General features: G+C 47.2%; 1 protein-coding gene across 1 annotated transcript; it reads left to right on the top strand.

The window, feature by feature from the left end:
• Positions 1-18,433: 18,433 nt before the first annotated feature.
• On the top strand, positions 18,434-20,477 carry LOC124616226 (transcriptional regulatory protein AlgP-like). The gene is made up of 2 exons (XM_047144529.1): positions 18,434-18,997; positions 20,280-20,477. Exons 1-2 carry the CDS (start codon positions 18,434-18,436, stop codon positions 20,475-20,477), a joined length of 762 nt encoding a protein of 253 aa, XP_047000485.1.
• Positions 20,478-21,562: the final 1,085 nt, after the last annotated feature.

The following is a 21,562-nucleotide window of genomic DNA, read 5'->3' on the forward strand; positions in this document are numbered from 1 at the left end:
CTTGTGATGATTAAATTCAGTGTCAGTTAGGACGCTTCGCCACACTACGTTAGCGGCCACGTCGGTCGTTTTTACTGCACGATTGTGCCGCCTGCACTCTGAGCATCCAGCACTATTTCAACAATGCTGACCGTGTAAACGTGTCGTGCTGCTCCTGATTTGCGCTCGTACCTTTAATTTCGCATGGCTAAACAACATATATCTTGTTATCGTCCTCCAAGTGTTCACCTCTACATCTACATCTAGATTTATACTGCGCAAGCCACCCAACGGTGTGTGGCGGAGGGCACTTTACGTACCACTGTCATTACCTCCATTTCCTGTTCCAGTCGCGTATGGTTCGCGGGAAGAATGACTGTCTGAAAGCCTCCGTGCGCGCTCTAATCTCTCTAATTTTACATTCGTGATCTCCTCGGGAGGTATAAGTAGGGGGAAGAAATATATTCGATACCTCATCCAGAAGCGCACCCTCTCGAAACCTGGCGAGCAAGCTACACCGCGATGCAGAGCGCCTCTCTTGCAGAGTCTGCCACTTGAGTTTGTTAAACATATCCGTAACGCTATCACGGTTACCAAATAACCCTGTGACGAAACGCGCCGCTTGTCTTTGGATCTTCTCCTTCTCCTCCGTCAACCCGATCTGGTACGGATCCCACACTGATGAGCAATACGCAAGTATGGGTCGAACGAGTGTTTTGTAAGCCACCTCCTTTGTTGATGGACTACATTTTTTAAGGACTCTCCCAATGAATCTCAACCTGGTACCCGCCTTACCAACAATTAATTTTATATGATCATTCCACTTCAAATCGTTCCGCACGCATACTCCCAGATATTTTACAGAGGTAACTGCTACCAGTGTTTGTTACGCTATCATATAATCAAACAATAAAGGATCCTTCTTTCTATGTATTCGCAATACATTACATTTGTCTCTGTTAAGGGTCAGTTGCCACTCCCTGCACCAAGTGCCTATCCATTGCAGATCTTCCTGCATTTCGCTGCAATTTTCTAATGCTGCAACTTCTCTGTATACTACAGCATCATCCGCGAAAAGCCGCATGGAACTTCCGACACTATCTACTAGATCACTTATATATATTGTGAAAAGCAATGGTCCCATAACACTCCCCTGTGGTACGTCAGAGGTTACTTTAACGTCTTTAGACGTCTCTCCATTGATAACAACATGCTGTGTTCTGTTTGCTAAAAACTCTTCAATCCAGCCACACAGCTGGTCTGATATTCCGTAGGCTCTTACTTTGTTTATCAGGCGACAGTGCGGAACTGTATCGAACGCCTTCCGGAAGTCAAGAAAAATAGCATCTACCTCGGAGCCTGTATCTAATATTTTCTGGGTCTCATGAACAAATAAAGCGAGTTGGGTCTCACACGATCGCTGTTTCCGGAATACATGTTGATTCCTACATAGTAGGATTCCTACATAGTACATTCTGCGTTTCCAAATATGCAAATATGCATGATACTCATGCAAAAAACATGTTCGAAAATTCTACAACAGATCGACGTCAGAGATATAGGTCTATAGTTCTGCGCATCTGCTCGACGACCCTTCTTGAAGACTGAGACTACCTGTGTTCTTTTCCAATGTTTTGGAACCTTCCGTTCCTCTAGAGACTTGCGGTACACGGCTGTTAGAAGGGGGGCAAGTTCTTTCGCGTAATCTGTGTAGAATCGAAATGGTATCCCGGCAGGTCCAGTGGACTTTCCTCTGTTGAGTGATTCCAGTTGCTTTTCTATTCCTTGGACACTTATTTCGATGTCAGCCATTTTTTCGTTTGTGCGAGAATTTAGAGAAGGAACTGCTGTGCGGTCTTCGTCTGTGAAACAGCTTTGGAAAAAGCCAAGTATTAACCTAGCTCGGTTGTTGAGTGTAACCACCACCCATAATAATTCACAGGAAATATCCACTTCTACTTCACTACAGGATAAACTACTACTAACAGCGACAAACACTTCACCACCGGTTGCATGCAATCTATCCTATCTAAACACCTCATGTCTCTGAATACCATTCTCAAGTGACTGGATGATTTGTAACTTGTGCTTCACAATATATTTATGTGTTTTCCGATGGCAAAACTAATACATGGCAAGAAATCCAAAATTGCGGACTCATTTCGTTGCATTTGTGTAGCAAGACTGCCTCGCATCTACTCTGTTTTAGATGAACATTATGCTTTTACTTTTTAAATTACTGCCTGTTATCTACCTGTACTTTATCCCTTGTGCCCTGAGTTCCTCATGTCAATAATTATGGTAGTCAAATACTTGTAGTAAGAGAGGAGATCTCATGTCCCCGCGGTTATCGGACAGAAGGATGGTAGGTGAGAATTTATTTATCTGCCAAGAGGAAGCAGTAACCGACAGGGCAGCTTTTAGTTTGTATAATTTTGCTTTCAAGCTACATCTGATTCTTTTCGGATCGTCTGCAAGTGAATGACTGGAAACTAGTGATTTAGAATAATGAATCATACTGTATCCCGTGTCATTCCGATGGATGACCTAACATTATGTATACTGACAACAGTGAAGTATGGAGAAAATGGTGTTACGGCATAGGTATATTTTTCCTGGTTGGGGTGTAGTCCTCTAATAGCGCTTAGGATTCCATTCTCCTTTGTCACCCTATAAAATAAGTGACTTGCGATTATTTAGGAAATACTAATGAAGCAATCAACGTAAATCATTTTGTACATTCTTTATTGACCCTTGGGAAATATTTTCTTAATTTGAAGGAGTTCAGTCAGCGTTAAAACCCTCATCCGAGGAATTATAATAGTTCTCTCCAAAATGAGTTGGGTCCCTGACTCAGTTCCTGCAGTCTGTAAATCTTCTCCGAAATCAATTACAAACAATTTTCTCAATAGAACGAATCACTCCTTACTTATTTTTGCTCCGGTGGAGTAGCGTTGGTGTTGTACGAATGTACCATAGTTCCAGAAGCGCGTTGGAGCGAATATCTGGATTTAGCCAGCATGCTGAGCCAGTGCCGGGTGTCATTGGTGGTCTCAGTCGCACGTAACTGTGAAGAAACTGAAGATTTCGTAATTGTACAAAGCGTATATAAATGAAAAAGCTAACCGTAATGTACCAAACAGAAGAACTTTCCTAACGTGTGACTGTGACTGAGAAGTGAGTGTCATTAGGACACATACGGAAAAATTGCTTGTCCGCGAAGAACGATAAAGCGCTTTATCATTTCAACAGTGTTGAGATCATTTAACCCTGTTATCATTATTTGGTTGTTTTGCTGGGGATTAATGGACAGTAGAGACAGTTTTGATGGGGCACTTGTCAGTATGTGTACAGGTAGGAATTTCAATAGTTAGACAGCTGTACCTTGAGTGTAACCTTGCTGTCTGTGTTGTCATAATTTGCATGTCTGATGTCGAATAAATTCTACAGCAAGAGTAGCTCAAACTTTTATGTAATCAAAACGAAGTAGCACCTTAGAGTATTCCCCAGTGACACTATCGTCTTCCAGCAAAACAGTACTCCGTCACAGGGCCGCAACAGATTTGAGAAGCATGGCACTGAACTTAAATTAATGTACTAGCGACTACATTCGCCGGATCTGAGCCTGATGGAACGAATTATACAGTACGATTCTATTCCACTCGCTCTGTTGGTCGCACCACCACAGGTGTGCCCCGAAAGTCTCACCAGGTGGCACGTGAGACTTCCACTTTTTACTGGTTACTACTTTCCATGGAGACTACTTAGGATAACCTGGCTGTCGCAAGTGATGCATGGTCCGCAGGACATCCACTACCTTACAAATAGTCAACTGCTGCTAGCAGCAGCCACCGGTGCTACCTAAAGTCGAAACCGCTGCTTCCGCTAAGTTCTTCAGACTGTTCACGGCCGTATCGCACTGACCTAGAAACCTCTATGCAGCGTCGCCTCCATAAACTCCACTGCTACACGTAGGTCTGTCAGGACTCATACGCCAGACCCACAGTGCAGTAACCACCGAGGCTAGTTGGAATACAATCAAGCAACGAGATTTCACTTGATTTCAGTTTTGCAGCACAAAGCATATCTGCTCCCCCCTCCGCCCCACCCCCCACCCCCCCGCTCCAGAGGCAAAACTGAAAACTAGCCACGGCCTACAACAGAGAGTGCAACCACCAATGTCAGATAAAAAAAGTTGTTGCATAAAGCGTAAAAATAGCGATCAAATCCTGTTATTGAGGCGATGATCTAATCAAATCGCATTATTTGGTTGGCTGAAGTCGGTGTCTGGTCCTGAACTCCTTGTTGTCCAGGGCAGTGACTGGGTAACACAACACGCATTGCCTCTACTGAGACTAGAGAAAGGTCAAGGATGGAAAACCTGTACAAAAATCAAGATCAGGGCTTCTACAATGCCCACCTCTCTAACCAGCTCCACAGCCGGGCAAGAACGTTGATGACCAGATATCACACATAATAAAATCTACCCACGCCACGAGCCTTGTAATTCATACTGTGCCTCCTTGCTTGCTCCTCCTTAGTTAATAATATTTTACTTACAACCTGGGTATCCCTCCCGTGTAGTCCATATAATCCCACAGGACAGGGTGCTTCACTTTCGGAGAATTTAAGTACCAACTCTACGTAATACAGGACATTGTTAATTTACACTACTGGCAATAAAAATTGCTACACCAAGAAGAAATGAAGGTGATAAACGGGAATTCATTGGAGAAATATACTATATTAGAACTGACATGTGATTACATTTTCACGCAATTTGGGTGCATAGATCCTGAGAAATCAATTCCCAGAACAACCACCTCTGGCCATAATAACGGCCTTGATACGCCTGGGAACTGAGTCAAACACAACTTCGATGGCGTGTACAGGTACAGCTGCCCATGCAGCTACAACACGACCCCACAGTTCATCAAGAGTAGTGGCTGGCGTATTGTGACGAGCCAGTTGCTCGGCCACCATTGACCAGACGTTTTCAACTGATGAGAGTTCTGGAGAATGTGCTGGCCAGAGCAGCAGTCGAACATTTGCTGTATCCAGAAAGGCCCGTACAGGACCTGCAACATGCGGTCGTGCATTATCCTGCTGAAATGTAGAGTTTCGCGGGGATCGATTGATGGGTAGAGCCACGGGTCGTAACACATGTGAAATGTAACGTCCACTGTTCAAACTGCCGTCATTGCGAAGAAGAGGTGACCGAGACGTGTAACCAATGGCACCCCATACCATCACGCCGGGTGATACGCCAGTATAGCGATGACGAATACACGATTCCAATGTGCGTTCACCACGATGTCGCCAAACACGGATGCGACCATCATGATGCTGTAAACAGAACCTGGATTCATCCAAAAAAATGACGTTTTGCCATTCGTGCAACCAGGTTCGTCGTTGAGTACAACATAATAGGCGCTCCTGTCTGTGATACAGCGTCAAGGGTAACCGCAGCCATGGTCTTCGAGCTGATAGTCGATGCTGCTGCAAACTTCGTCGAGCTGTTCGTGCAGATGGTTGTTGTCTTGCAAACGTCCCCACCTGTTGACTCAGGGATCGAGACGTAGCTGCACGATCCGTTACAGCCATGCGGATAAGATGCCTGTCATCTCGACTGCTAGTGATAGGAGGCCGTTGGGATGCAGCAAGGCGTTCTGTATTACTCTCCTGAACCCACAGATTCCATATTCTGCTAACAGTCATTCGATCTCGACTAATGCGAGCAGCAATGTCGCGATACAATAAACCGCAATCGCGATAGTCTAATATCCGACCTTTATCAAAGTCGGAAACGTGATGGTACGTACGCATTTCTCCTCCTTACACGAAGCATCACAACAGCGTTTCACCAGGCAACGCCGGTCAACTGCTGTTTGAGTATGAGAAATCGGTTGGAAACTTTCCTCATGTCAGCACGTTGTACGTGTCGCCACCGGCGCCAACCTTGTGTGAATGCTCTGAAAAGCTAATCATTTGCATATCACTGCATCTTCTTCCTGTCGGTTAAATTTAGCGTCTGTAGCACGTCGTCTTAGTGGTGTAGCAATTATAATGGCCAGTAGTGGGCTTACACCTCGCACGCCTTCTCGCCCTTCTACAAACAAGCGGTAAATGTCCTTCCCTAGCGGCATACTTGAGCAGTGGCAAAGGAAGTCAAGACAATACTTCCAGAAGTATTATACGATGACTGCCCTGGCAGAACATTGGACGCGCATACCCTCCTATAACATTGTGATGCAGGTTGTGAGTGGATCGAGACTGACCGTCAGTCGTGCATGTGGAAGCGGGTAATTAATATTTACCTTATTACAAAATGTATTACGTTACACAGTGCATTCATCGTTTTGCAATCAATCTCAAACCAAAAATAATTACTTTGGATGGTATAATGGTACAACACAACCAAATAAAACGCTGCTCCAACAGAAATACGATACGTTTATCTCGCAATAAGCTACAACACACAACTTGTATATATGGTTATCGGGCAAGACGTCGGATGTAATAGTGAAAACCTCCATAATATTTCGTTACCGGAACTGGCCGACATCTTCAGGTACAACGAACACACTGCTAAGGCAGTTTTTTCTCTTTATTGATTTTCGATTCCCCCCGAAGGGGGCGGGCTGGCAGCAGCGTAGGCTAAGGCAGGACCAGAGCCCCTATCTATGCCAGTCTTAGGCAAGAAGTGCGCACGCGTGGAGGCGCCAAATTCGATGGCCAATACCGACGATATCAACAGATAGCTGGAAGGACAGCAACGCCACCTACAGGATGAAGAACCAAAGACTTCGGCGCACGCGCGGAGGCTGCCGCCACTGCTCTGCGCTACCATCGGCCGCCCCAGCGTCCTCTGTCGGAAGCCGCCAGCAAAAATGCGCGTCCACGTAGGCGCCTTGATTATCCTCCCGTTGTCAACAGAATATTTATATTGGTGATGAATCGTCATCCGTCTTATGACCAATAGTACTCCTCTCTGCTCGAAGCGACTTCAATGTAACCAGTGCTCCAGTGCTGGATCCCAAGCTGTTCTAAGCTGAAAGCCGGTGTCTCTGTTTACAAGATACGTCGAGCTACGTATTTCCACTGCTTCCTTAATAACATTGTCCCAGTACGAACTCGTCGATGCGAGAATTGTTGTGTGTTGATAATTCATAGAATGGCCTGTACTAAGACAATGCTCGGCCAGTGCAGACTTTTCTGGTAGCTCCAGACGAGTGTAGCGTCGGTGTTCAGTTCATCTCTCTTCTACAGCGCGACAAGTTTGTCCGATGTACGACATGCCGCAGCTACAAGGAATCTTGTAAACACCGGGTCTTCTTAGGCCAAGGCTGTCCTTAGATGAGCCCAAGAGAGCTCTGAGCTTTGCCGGCGGACGAAAGACACATTTAACTTTAAGCCTCTTCAATCATCTTCCTATTTTTTAAGACACACCGCCGATGTATGGCAAGATGACCATTCCCCTTTGTTCTTCGCCTTCTTCCACTTCCTCACGTTGGCTAACCCGCTTCGGTTGTAAGGCACGGCGAATCTGCCATTCGGAGTATCCATTTTGTTGGAAAGTGGTACGCACGTGGAGTAGCTCATTGGATAAGCTGTCTGAGTCTGATATGGCTCGTGCTCTGTGGACCAACGTCCTCAGTACGCCACTTCGTTGCGAAGGAAGGTGACAGCTGGTGGCCTGTAAGTATTTGTCCGTGTGCGTTGGTTTACGGTACACTGCGTGACCTAATGTACCATCTCCTTCTCTCCGTACCAACACGTCCAGGAAAGGAAGATCGCTGTTTTTCTCCATCTCCATCGTGAACTTGATGTTGGGATGAAGCGAGTTAAGATGCTCAAGAATAACACTCAGCGATGCAATGCCGTGAGGCCAGATAACAAAGGTGTCATCCACGCATTGCCAAAAACACGTAGGTTTCAAATCCGACGTCTGGAGTGCTCTTTCCTCGAAGTCTTCCACAATGGGTGACAGGGGTCACCTTCCTTGGCAACTTAGTGGCGTACTGAGGACGTTGCTCCACAGAGCACAAGCCATATCAGACTCAGACAGCGTATCCAATGAGCTACTCCATGTGCGTACCACTTTCCAACAAAATGGATACTCCGAATGGCAGATTCGCCGTGCCTTACAACCGAAGCGGGTTAACCAACGTGAGGAAGTGGAAGAAGGCGAAGAACAAAGGGGAATGGTCATCTTGCCATACATCGGCGGTGTGTCTTCAAAAATAGGAAGATTATTGAAGAGGCGTAAAGTTAAATGTGTCTTTCGTCCGCCGGCAAAGCTCAGAGCTCTCTTGGGCTCATCTAAGGACAGCCTTTGGCCTAAGAAGACCCGGTGTTTACAAGATTCCTTGTAGCTGCGGCATGTCGTACATCGGACAAACTTGTCGCACTGTAGAAGAGAGATGAACACTGACGTTACACTCGTCTGGAGCAACCAGAAATATCTGCACTGGCCGAGCCTTGTCTCAGTACAGGCCATTCCATGAATTATCAACATACAAAAATTCTCGCATCGACGAGTTCGTACAGGGGCAGTGTTATTAAGGAAGCAGTGGAAATACGTAGCTCGACGAATCTTGTAAACAGAGACACCGGCTTTCAGCTTAGAACAGCTTGGGATCCAGCACTGGAGCACTGGCCACATTGAAGTCGCTTCGAGCAGAGAGGAGTACTATTGGTCATAAGACGGATGACGATTCGTCACCAACATAAATATTCTGTTGACAACGGGAGGATAATCAAGGCGCATACGTGGACGCGCATTTTTGCTTCCGGCTTCCGACAGATGTCGCTGGGGCGGCCGATGACAGCGAAGAGTAACAGCCGCAGCCTCCGCGCTTGCGGTTTCCGACAGAGGTCGCTGGGGCGGCCGATGGCAGCGCAGAGCAGCGGCGGCAGCCTCCGCGCGTGCGCCGAAGTCTTTGGTTCTTCATCTTGTTGGTGGCGTTGCTGTCCTTCCAGCTATCGGTTGATATCGCAACTATTGACCATCGAATTTGGCGCCTTCACACATGCGCGCTTCCTGCCTGAGACTGGTATAAATAGGAGGCTCTGGTCCTGCCTTAGCGATCTCCGGGGTTATTCGAGAGAATACCGCCCTTTGGTTGTGACGTCGTTCACTAATCGAAGCGATAGGTTTTCTAGGTGCCTGTCAGCCAGCCAGCCAGCCACAGCCAGCAGCGGTCCAGCCAGCAGCCAGCAGTGGCCCCCGCCAGCAGCGGTTGAAAGGTGGCTACAATGAGCCACAGCGCCAGAGATTGCGCCAAAGAGTATTATTCCGCCGCCTCCACTGGCAGTGCTTATTGAGAAGTAGCAGTAGGCAGTGTTTGTTGAGATGTGGTAGTGGAGAGTTCTTATCGAGAAGTCGTGGTGGAGAGTGCTTGTTGAGATGTAGCAGTGGTGAGTCGTTGTTGAGAGGTTCCCATGGAGAGTGCTTGTTCAGATGTTGTCATGTTGTTTTGATGTGCTAGACAGCAGATGTTGTTGGATTAGGGATGCTGTAATGTGCTTTTCGTCAATATATATGACGGTAAAAAAATTCCTTTTTTTATTATTTCAATATCTTACACAATAATGCCTCTTGCACACAGGTTCAGTCATCAAAGCATCTGGCTCGTGTTCTTGTATTAGACTGTATTTCTGGTTTCTATGTGCAATTATAGTATTTCTGGTTTTTTTTAATTACTTCAGTATAAATGGTGTTTAAAATATCTGGTCTTATTGAGGAAGAACCGTGCCAGATGTGTACGTTGAATCACACTTCCACACACAGAACAGCTACACTTGTGTTTTGTTGTTTCCTAGGTTTCATAGTTGCTGGGGAATTAATTAATTGTGTTAACGGAAGTTTTCATTCGTTATTTGTTGTTATTCTATGCAGTCAGATTGCGTTCAAATACTAATCAGGGCAAACCGTTTACGAGACTGCGTAACCGGACAGTCAGCTACTAAAAATTAAAAGGTATTTGCATTCATTATAAATAATTAAGCCCCCATGCACGTGGCGACCGCTGCTTCGGATCGTCCCTTGGAATCTTCTGATAGTAAAAGTAGCAGACAGTAGTATTGTTGAAATAATTTGTAGTTTAGTAATGGTAGTCTATATTGCATGTGTAGATTTGGTAATTGTCATTCTTCTAATGGTATTTTGCAAAATTTAATTTTTGATGCCTTGTATACGCATTTGACAATTTTGTGCAATTATGAAGATTTCAATTGTTCGTTAATCGTGTTTGTCGGAAAGCATTTCGTGTGAATGGTATTGTATTTTAGTATAGTGACGAGTTTTGTATATTTTGTAAATGATTACGCGATCGATGAAAAAGGCAAAAATGATGGATAGTCAGAATGACGAAATTGTTGACATGGCGAACTCGCCAACACAGGACAACAGTATGATGAATAATGAGGTTGAAAACAATTTAATAAGTCGGGAAAATAGTCCGGAACCAATTCAAAATTTTTCACAATCAAAACATTTTCAGAATACGAGATTAATGACAGAAGATTCTGGAATAGTATCGAACACAGATAGCTTCACGGCTATGTCGAAGGAAGCTGTTTTTGTGGGAAATGTTAGGGGCGGAAATAATTTTGAACCAGTTAATATGGAGCAGTTGATGAGTGCAATATTAAATTTGGGATCACGGTTAGACTCAGTGGGATGACAAATAGGAACAATTACAACTGGTATGGGAACAATGTTAACACGGTTAGACTCAGTGGGATCACAAATAGGAACAATTACAACTGGTATGGGAACAATGGAAACTCGGTTAGACTCAGTGGGATCACAAATAGGAACAATTAGAACTGAGATGGGAACAATGGAAACACGGTTAGACTCGCGAATAGGGACTTGTTTCAAAAACATGAAAGAAGAATTAAAGAAAGAAATTAGAGAAGAAGTACAACCGATTTTGAATTCTCACAATAATAGATTAATTTCAATAGAAATCAGACAAAAGGAACAGGATAGAGAGCAGGAAGATAGAGATCACGTGATAGTACAAAAATTTTCAGAGTTTAATTTACAACGTGCACACGATAAGGAAGAAATACTTGAAAGAATCGAGGAATCCGTACCAAATGACAGAATAAATAACCTAACACAACAGTATGAACAGTTAACTACTAAATGTGTCAATACTGAAACCCGAGTCGCGACACTAACGGAAGACGTAAATAAACAGAAAGAACAAATAGGTGACTTATCGGAAAGAGTTGAGGAGATTGCAGATAAATCGACAAATCTTAGTTTAAATGGGGACAGAGATTCAGATGATACAGCTCCATTGCCATTTCCAGAAACCGAAGAGTACCAGAACATAAATAAGCATGTTGAAAAACAGGGAAAATTTAATGAACGCGTTAAATGGGAATTTGAGGCATTACAAAAGCAAGTCAAACAAATTGAAGGCGAAATCGTAGGAAAAGACAGCAGAAGAAATTTAGAATCACAGGTAGCAGAGGGCTATGAAGACAATAATTTATTTCATTTACGGGATGCAATAAGAGAGCGCCAGGCGCGTGAACTTGACAATAATCAACATTCGGACTGGGACAGACGCGGTAGATCTTTGTCGCCACGAGGCGAAAACTTTGATTATAAACACTTTTTAACTGTTCGGAAATTTAAGATCTTTCTCAATTCTAAGAATGACATACATCCATGTTCATGGTTAGATCAATTTATGTACGCACTTCCACCAAATTGGCCACTAAGTCACAAACTGGAATTTATGTGCGGCTATTAAAGTCCTCAGGGGATTCACTACACTAAGTGAATATGTGCCGTAGCGTGCACAGGGCCCCGAGCTGTAGTGGTGTTATTTCCCTTTTAGTTTTCTGCACCCTTGCCTACTCTTTTACTATTCTTTGCATCTATCAAAACAACTCTTCGACTATCAGTCTATCTAGACAGTCGGTATAGAATAACCGGATATGACTATTTTACCCATAAGTGAATTCGGAAATTACTGTTTGGACTTACTGTACCTTCAGCAGCATTCATTCGTAATATAAACGAAATTTTACCTGTTTATCTTCGTGACAATATTACTTCATATGTTGACGATATTCTTATTGCTAAACGTTCTTGGAGTGAGCATAACAAAATTTTGGATTCATTATTACATATTTTTGCAAGAGTTGGCATTACAGTGAACTTGGAAAAATCTGAATTTGGTCGTTCTCAGGTGAAATTTCTTGGTCATATTATTTCTACAGAAGGTATTCTTCTTGATCCAGAGAAACTAGACGCTATTCGCAATTATGCTGTTCCTACCACAAAACGTGATGTTCGTAGTTTCCTTGGTGTCTGTAATTTTCTTAGACGCTCTGTTAGATTGGACAATTTGGCCACACCTCGTTTATGTGAACTATCTGGAAAGAATTCTAATTGGTGTTGGGATGAGGAAGCTCAATCAGAATTTGAACAACTCCGTGATGCTTTAGTTGCTGCTCCACTTCTTTCACATCTGGATTTATCTAAAGATTTTTGTTTGGCGACAGACTCATCATACAAAGGCCTAGGTGCGCACTTATTTCAAGAGATGGAAGAAAACGGCGTTGTAGTGCAGAAAACTATTGCCGATCTGTTCTTGCCAAATGCAAATTATGTCAAAAGGCTAAGCCGCCAACTATTTCTCACAGAGCACCGTTATTTCCTATAATTCCAGTGAAATTAAAGGAGATGGCTGCAGTCGATTTGTTCGGTCCAGTGGTTCAATCTACTAATGGTTTTGCGTACATTTTGGTAGCAGTGGAACTGACATCAAAATATGTGTGTTTTGCACCTTTACGCAAAGCAACAGCTCGTTCAGTATCTGACGCTTTCATCAAACATTTTCATAAAGAATTGGGTCATGTTGATAAGGTTGTATCAGATAGTGGATCACAGTTTCGCTCTAAAATTTGGCTTCGTACCAATCTTCATTTCACATTTTCACCCTCAATCTAACGCTTCAGAGAGACGGATGAAGGAAATCAATAAATTGTGTCGACTTAATTGTCATCAGAATCAGAGAACTTGGGATCAGTATCTTCATATTTTCCAAAACATTCTGAATGAACTCCCTAATGATACAACTTATTTACCGCCGATATTGATATTAAAAAATAAAGCACCGACAAATCGCATTTCTTAAATCTTTCCTTTTCCGCCTTCGCGGAAACTGCGACATTCTGAAGTTGTCAACCTGGCTCTACAAAATATTGCGTCTGCGGCTGCTAGAAGAGAGAAATCAGCTAAACGTCCTGGTCGTTTATGAACCTTGTCAGTTGGTCCAAAGGTTTTAATTAAGTCACATCGTTTGTCTCACAAAGGAAAAGGCTTGTGTCGCAAATTTTTTCTGCTTTATAACGGTCCATATAGAGTTCGCAAAATTATTCATGATAACACTGTCGAAGTAGAAACTCTTAAATCTCGACGCTCTAAGGGAGTACATCATACATCTAACGTTAAAATTTTTGTGGAATGATATACTTTCCGGAGACCAACAGTTATACGTAAACACACGGAGAGTACAAGGATACCGCGCTGTGTTTTGGCGGCGGCACATACTCAAAGCAACAGTCAAGTCTGCGCGCCGCACAAGGCAGTCGTTGACCGCAAACAATCACTTCCCACGTCACGCGCCTACAGCTGATCGAGCGCTCAGTGCGAATGCTCTGACAGCCGTAAACAAATACACAGTCTAATTTCTACGATTAAATTCAGTATAAAGCTATAGTGACTTGATAAATTGTGTTATTAAAGTTCAGTATTTTTCAGGATACGATTGTATAAAATATTTAAGACCATAAGGTAAATTCTGTGTGTCTCCGACGTTAAGAGAACTTGCTATGGAGAAAATTTCAGGAAGAATGTAATTTCAAAGAAAAAAGTAATAAACCAAAAAGGTAACTGTTAATTGAGTTTATTTTTCAGGTAACATATTTCCACTTAGGTACGTACTTTAGACGTAATTTACTGCTCGCTATTACGTGATTTATACTTTGTGCTAAATTTTATGTTCTATGAATTTACTTGTGAAGCGACGTGCTTGCTTACATTAACTGATTTTGACAATGATTGATTAATGAACAGGGTTGTTACTTGTGTATATTATGCATCGCTTGGCTGCACTGTTTTTTCACTGATGTCACTTTTTTTTATTATGTGCCTGCTGTGCTTATTTATTTAAATTATAATTGTCACCTGATTAGTTGTGCTGATACGGTTAGGTATGTAAATTATACTTTGTGATTTATCTGCTTGCGCCTTCATGTTAACTTATTAAGATTACATATGAACATTTATTTGCTTATGCTGATATGATGCTAATGACCTTTTCATTATGTAAGATACATATTTGCTGCTTTGCGTATGGATTGCATATTTACACATTTTTGTTTTGTTGTCATAACTACTCTTCAATTTAGAATATAGCAATGCTGATGTCCAGTGTAAGAACATAGAGTTTAGGTTACATTATGGTATTAATTATAGATTGTTCGCTTGGCAGAGCCTCGTTGTAGGAATTGTGCTGCATCCACTTGTTGACATTCTGTTCTCCACTGGTATATTTACTCGCTATTGCATGTTTTGGTTACGCTCAATGCCTTATATTTTTAAGATAAGAAAATGAACTGCTATAATTCGACGAACGAGTTTGGTACAAGAAACTTCATTGCAGTCACATGCGCAGGAGGCTTTATGGAAGTTGTATAAATTTATGCTAATAGGAAGGAAGCTAACGACATGAAATACCAACACTAGGTTTAGACCATTGACAGTTATTACACTGCATTCTTCGTGAGCAATTGAAATAGTAAGTGACACTTGACACAAGAAAAACTCCACATGTTTGCTTCTGTTTTTGCCATGATTCTTGAAGTGGTGTACACACTGTGAAATATTATGATCATCCACACTCCGTACTCGTACTTACTTACTGAAAGTTATTCAAACTAAAGGCTGTTAGAGGTCATGTATGCATTTATTTTATTTACTGATGGACAAGGTAACCGAAATGTATTGTATAATTCATAATGAGTAGAAGGTATGGGTCAGATGGATTACACAGAGGTTGTGTGTGGACATTGTGTCTTCAGATTGTATGGGTTGATGAATTGAAGTTTGCACTAGGTTTTTATCTGTACTTGTTCGAGGAGACTGACTAGAGAAATGAGTTGTTATGGAAGTGAAATGAAATTGGCGATAAGGTTTATATGTGTCGACGTATTGAAGAGGTATTATTGAGGTATTGAGATTGTGTGAAGTTGATGATTATTGGAGTTTTGGTGGACAAGAGGTAAGGTAAATGATATTGATGATAAGCTTTATATGTATCGACGTAAGAGGTATTATTGAAGTATTAAGATTATGTGATGCTGATGATTATTGGAGTTTTGGTGGATAAGAGGTGAAGTAAGTGAGGAGCATTTTTTGTGTTGTTGGTCTATATGGAACAAGGAAGATGAAGTTGGCAGACTAGAACACTCAAGTGGAAGGAAGATTGTCTACACACACTTTTTGTTAAATCACTAAGCAGTATATATTTTTTTTTGGAGAGAGGAAGTAATTGCATATCCTGGCACACTGACAGTTGTTCAGCAACCGTACTTTTTCATTTGGCTTGGCAAACATTGGTCTTGACATGATGACTATGACGTTGACTAACTGTTATTGACTGTTATACACTGTTGCCACTACTACTTAATACACATGTTGAACATCAAATTTTGACAGAATTGCATTTACACAATTAACACTATTCAGTTACACAGTAGTACTTAATGTGGATAAAGATGAGTGAGTGTGTTTTGTGTGTTTTCCTTTCCTAATCCCAAATAATTGGTACCGACCTATCTCCTAAATATTATTTTTCTTGTTTGTTGTGGCTTGCACTGAGACCCGTAAATATTATAGGTTTACTGTTATTTGTGTATTGTAAAAGTTAATATGCATATTATCTGATATCATTTGTGTGTTTATTATTATTTGTATGTTTAGTGTAAGAGCATTGAGAATAATTTTGTAAAAGCAATTTTGTGTGCATTCAAACTGTTGTTCGTGCTTGCACCTATTCAACATTGATGTGTGTCACTTGGAAATATTTAATTTCTGCTAATGAACTCTGATGAACTATTTAATTAGTGATAGTGAATATTATGGACTGTTACCTGCACCTGTTCAACATTGCTGGGTGCCACTGATGGAACTGCTTCTACTGAGATGATGTCACTTGTTGGTGTCTGCACCTGCTCAACATTGCTGTGTGTCACTGATGGAACTGCTTCTACTGACTTAATGTTACTTCTTGCTGTCTGCACCTGTTCAACATTGCTGGGTGCCACTGATGGAACTGCTTCTACTGAATGATGTCACTTGTTGGTGACTGGACCTGTTCAACATTGCTGGGTGTTACTGCTGGAACTGTCAATTACTTGTTTGTTGATATATTGACAAGTCTTTATGTGAATATTTGTATAAACTGATTTTTTGTGTATTTACTGTTTATGAAATGTTATGAGACTCTTACCTACACATATTTGACATTGCTGGTGCCATTGATTGAATGATACTTCGGTAAACTATTATGTAAAATCACATGTATGAATGCATTTGTATTCCTTACTGTATTTTATATATTAGGTTATTGAAGGATCAGTGCAACGCCAAAATTTTATATAGTTATGTGATACTTAATTATTAATATTACCTTTTATCTTTGTTTGTGGTTTTTTTTTTTGACGAATTTGGTGGCATTTTCACCACCAATGCTGGTAAAAATACCATCAAATTCTGGCCCGTGGAGGAGGGGCATATGAAAGGTGGCTACACTGAGCCACAGCGCCAGAGATTGCGCCAAAGAGTAATATTCCGCCGCCTCCACTGGCAGTGCTTATTGAGAAGTAGCAGTAGGCAGTGTTTGTTGAGATGTGGTAGTGGAGAGTTCTTATCGAGAAGTCTTGGTGGCGAGTGCTTGTTGAGATGTAGCAGTGGTGAGTCGTTGTTGAGAGGTTCCCATGGAGAGTGCTTGTTCAGATGTTGTCATATTGTTTTGATGTGCTGGACAGCAGATGTTGTTGGAATAGGGATGCTGTAATGTGCTTTTCGTCAATATATATGACGGTAAAAAAATTCCTTTTTTTATTATTTCAATGTCATAAACAATAATGCCTCTTGGACACAGGATCAGTCAACAAAGCATCTGGCTCGTGTTCTTGTATTAGACCGTGTTTCTGGTTTCTATGTGTAATTATAGTATTATTAATTACTTCAGTATAAATGGTGTTTAAAATATCTGGTCTTATTGAGGAGGATCCGTGCCAGATGTGTACGTTGAATCACACTTCCACACACAGAACAGTGCCGGCCGAAGTGGCCGTGTGGTTAAAGGCGCTGCAGTCTGGAACTGCAAGACCACTACGGTTGCAGGTTCGAATCCTTCCTTGGGCATGAATGTTTGTGATGTCCTTAGGTTAGTTAGGTTTAACTAGTGCTAGGGGACTAATGACCTCAGCAGTTGAGTCCCATAGCGCTCAGAGCCATTTGAACACAGAACAGTTACAGTTGTGTTTTGTTGTTTCGTAGGTTTTATAGTTGCTGGGGACTTAATTAATTAACTGTGTTAACGGAAGTTTTCTTTCGTTATTTGTTGTTATTCTATGCAGTCAGATTGCGTTCAAATACCAGTCAGGGCCAACCGGTTACGAGACTGCGTAACCGAACAGAGAGCAACTGAAAATTAAAATTATTTGCATAATGACAATTAATTAAGCCCCCATGCATGGTCCCCGCCAGCAGCCAGCAGCGGTCCCAGCCAGCAGCCAGCAGCCAGCAGCTGCCCCAGCCCGCAGCCAGCAGCCAGCTGCCAGCAGCGATCCCAGTCTGCAGCCAGCAGCGGTCCCCACCAGCACCGTTCTCGGCTAGCAGCCAGCAGCGGTACCGGCCAGCAGCCAGCATCGATCCCAGCCAGAGGACAGCTGTGGTCCCGACAAGCAGCCAGCAGCAGTCCCGGCCAGCAGCCTGCAGCACTCCCGGCCAGAGGCCAGTAGCGGTCACGGCCAACGACCAGCAGCGGTCCCAGCCAGAGGCCAGCAGTGGTCCCTGGCAGCAGCTGGGTGGTCATTGGCAGCAGCCAGCAGTGGTCCCGGCCAGCAGCCAGCAGCGGTCCTAGCCAGTAGCCAGCAGCGGTCTCGCGCAGCAGCCAGAAGCGGTCCCGGCAAGAGGGAAGTAGCGGTCCTGGCCAGCAGCCAGCAGCGGTCCCGGCCAGCAGCCAGCAGCAGTCCTGACCAGCAGCCAGCTGCGGTCCTGGCCAGCAGCCAGCAGCGGTCCTGGCCTGCAGCCAGCAGCGGTCCCTGCCGGAGACCAGTAGCGGTCTTGGCCAGCAGCCAGCAGCAGTTCCGGTCAGCAGCCAGCAGTGGTCCCGGCCAGCAGCCAGCAATGGTTCTGGCCAGCAGCCAGCAGCGGTCCCAGTCAGCTGCCAGCAGTGGTCCCGGCCAGCAGCCAGCAGCGGTTCTGGCCAGCAGCCAGCAGCGGGCCCGGCCATCAGCCAGCAGCGGGCCCGGCCATCAGCCAGCAGCGGTCCCGGCCAGAGACCAGCAGTGGTCATGGCCTGTAGCCAGCAGCAGTCCCGGCCAGCAGCCAGCAGCGGTCCCGGCCAGCAGCCAGCAGTGGTCCCGGCCGCGGCCAGCAGCAGTCCTGCCCAGCAGCCAGCAGCGGTCCCGGCCAGCAGGCAGCAGCAGTCACGGCCGGCAGCCAGCGGTGGTCCCAGCCAGCAACCGGCAGTGGTCCCAGCCAGCAACCGGCAGTGGTCCCCGCCGGAGGCAAGCAGCGGTCCTGGCCAGCAGCCAGCAGCAGTCCTGGTCAGCAGCCAGCAGTGGTCCCGGCCAGCAGCCAGCAGCGGTTCTGGCCAGCAGCCAGCAGCGGTCCCCGCCAGCAGCCAGCAGTGGGCCCGGCCATCAGCCAGCAGCGGTCCCGGCCAGAGGCCAGCAGTGGTCGTGTCCAGTAGCCAGCAGCAGTCCCGGCCAGCAGTCAGCAGCGGTCCCGGCCAGCAGCCAGCAGTGGTTCTGGCCAGCAGCCAGCAGCGGTCCCAGTCAGCAGCTAGCACTGGTCCCGGCCAGCAGCCAGCAGCGGTTCTGGCCAGCAGCCAGCTGCGGTCCCTGCCAGCAGCCAGCAGCGGTCCGGGCCAACAGCCAGCAGCGGTCCCGGCCAGAGGCCAGCAGTGGTCATGGCCAGTAGCCAGCAGCAGTCCCGGCCAGCAGCCAGCAGCGGTCCCGGCCAGCAGCCAGCAGCGGTCCCGGCCAGCGGCCATCAGCAGTCCTAACCAGCAGCCAGCAGCGGTCCCGGGAAGCAGGCAGCAGCAGTCACGGCCGGCAGCTAACTGTGGTCCCAGCCAGCAACCGGCAGTGGTCCCGGCCAGCAACCGGCAGTGGTCCCGGCCAGCTGCCGGCAGCGGTTCCTGCCAGCAGCCATCAGCGCTCCCGTCAGCAGCCAGCAGCGGTCCCGGCCAGCAGCCAGCAGCGGTCCCGGCCAGCAGCCAGCAGCGGTCCCGGCCAGAGGCCTGCAGTGGTCCCGGCCAGCAGCCAGCAGTGGTACTGGGCAGCTGCCAGCAGTGGTTCCAGCCAGCAGCCAGCAGCAGTCCTGGCCAGCAGCCAGCAGCGGTCCCGGCCAGCAGGCAGCAGCAGTCACAGCCGGCAGCCAGCGGTGGTCCCAGCCAGCAACCGGCAGTGGTCCCGGGCAGAGGCCAGCAGCGGTTCTGGCCAGCAGCAGTCCCGGTCAGCAGCCAGCAGTGGTCCCAGTCAGCTGCCAGCAGTGGTCCCGGCCAGCAGCCAGCAGCGGTTCTGACCAGCAGCCAGCAGCGGTCCCCGCCAGCAGCCAGCAGTGGGCCCGGCCATCAGCCAGCAGCGGTCCCGGCCAGAGGCCAGCAGTGGTCGTGGCCAGTAGTCAGCAACAGTCCCGCCCAGCAGTCAGCAGCGGTCCCGGCAAGCAGCCAGCAGCGGTCATGGCCAACGACCAGCAGCGGTCCCAGCCAGAGGCCAGCAGTGGTGCCTGGCAGCAGCTAGGTGGTCATTGGCAGCAGCCAGCAGTGGTCCTGGCCAGCTGCCAGCAGCGGTCCTAGCCAGTAGCCAGCAGCGGTCTCTGGCAGCAGCCAGAAGCGGTCCCGGCAAGAGGCAAGCAGCGGTCCTGGCCAGCAGCCAGCAGCGGTCCCGGCCAGCAGCCAGCAGCAGTCCTGACCAGCAGCCAGCTGCAGTCCTGGCCAGCAGCCAGCAGCGGTCCCGGCCTGCAGCCAGCAGCGGTCCCTGCCAGAGGCCAGGAGCGGTCTTGGTCAGCAGTCAGCAGCGGTCCCGGCAAGCAGCGAGCAGCGGTCATGGCCAACGACCAGCAGCGGTCCCAGCCAGAGGCCAGCAGTGGTGCCTGGCAGCAGCTAGGTGGTCATTGGCAGCAGCCAGCAGTGGTCCCGGCCAGCTGCCAGCAGCGGTCCTAGCCAGTAGCCAGCAGCGGTCTCTGGCAGCAGCCAGAAGCGGTCCCGGCAAGAGGCAAGCAGCGGTCCTGGCCAGCAGCCAGCAGCGGTCCCGGCCTGCAGCCAGCATTGGTCCTGCCAGAGGCCAGCAGCGGTCTTGGTCAGCAGCCAGCAGCACTGCCGGTCAGCAGCCAGCAGTGGTCCCGGCCAGCAGCCAGCAATGGTTCTGGCCAGCAGCCAGCAGCGGTCCCAGTCAGCTGCCAGCAGTGGTCCCGGCCAGCAGCCAGCAGCGGTTCTGGCCAGCAGCCAGCAGCGGTCCCCGCCAGCAGCCAGCAGCAGGCCCGGCCATCAGCCAGCAGCGGTCCCGGCCAGAGGCCAGCAGTGGTCGTGGCCAGTAGCCAGCAGCAGTCCCGGCCAGCAGTCAGCAGCAGTCCCGGCCAGCAGCCAGCAGTGGTTCTGGCCAGCAGCCAGCAGCGGTCCCAGTCAGCAGCCAGCAGTGGTCCCGGCCAGCAGCCAGCAGCGGTTTGGGCCAGCAGCCAGCTGCGGTCCCCGCCAGCAGCCAGCAGCGGTCCCGGCCATCAGCCAGCAGCGGTCCCGGCCAGAGGCCAGCAGTGGTCATGGCCAGTAGCCAGAAGCAGTCCCGGCCAGCAGCCAGCAGCGGTCCCAGCCAGCAGCCAGCAGCGGTCCCGGCCAGCGGGCAGCAGCAGTCCTGGCCAGCAGCCAGCAGCGGTCCCGGGAAGCAGGCAGCAGCAGTCACGGCCGGCAGCCAGCTGTGGTCCCAGCCAGCAACCGGCAGTGGTCCCGGCCAGCAACCGGCAGTGGTCCCGGCCAGCTGCCGGCAGCGGTTCCAGGCAGCAGCTTGCAGCGGTCCCGTCAGCAGCCAGCAGCGGTCCCGGCCAGCAGCCAGCAGCGGTCCCGGCCAGCAGCCAACAGCGGTTTCGGCCAGAGGCCAACAGTGGTCCCGGCCAGCAGCCAGCAGTGGTACCGGGCAGCTGCCAGCAGTGGTTCCAGCCAGCAGCCAGCAGCAGTCCTGGCCAGCAGCCAGCAGCGGTCCCGGCCAGCAGGCAGCAGCAGTCACGGCCGGCAGCCAGTAGTGGTCCCGGCCAGCA

Source organism: Schistocerca americana, chromosome 5 (assembly GCF_021461395.2).
Source record: "Schistocerca americana isolate TAMUIC-IGC-003095 chromosome 5, iqSchAmer2.1, whole genome shotgun sequence".
NCBI classification, from domain to species: domain Eukaryota; kingdom Metazoa; phylum Arthropoda; class Insecta; order Orthoptera; family Acrididae; genus Schistocerca; species Schistocerca americana.

Coding starts and splice junctions, on each gene's coding strand:
- LOC124616226 (XM_047144529.1), top strand. CDS start 18,434: ATGGTTCTGGCCAGCAGCCAGCAGCGGTCCCAGTCAGCTGCCAGCAGT. Junction 18,998..20,279: donor GCCAGCAGTGGTCGTGTCCA/GTAGCCAGCAGC, acceptor CCCGGCCTGCAG/CCAGCAGCGGTCCCTGCCAG.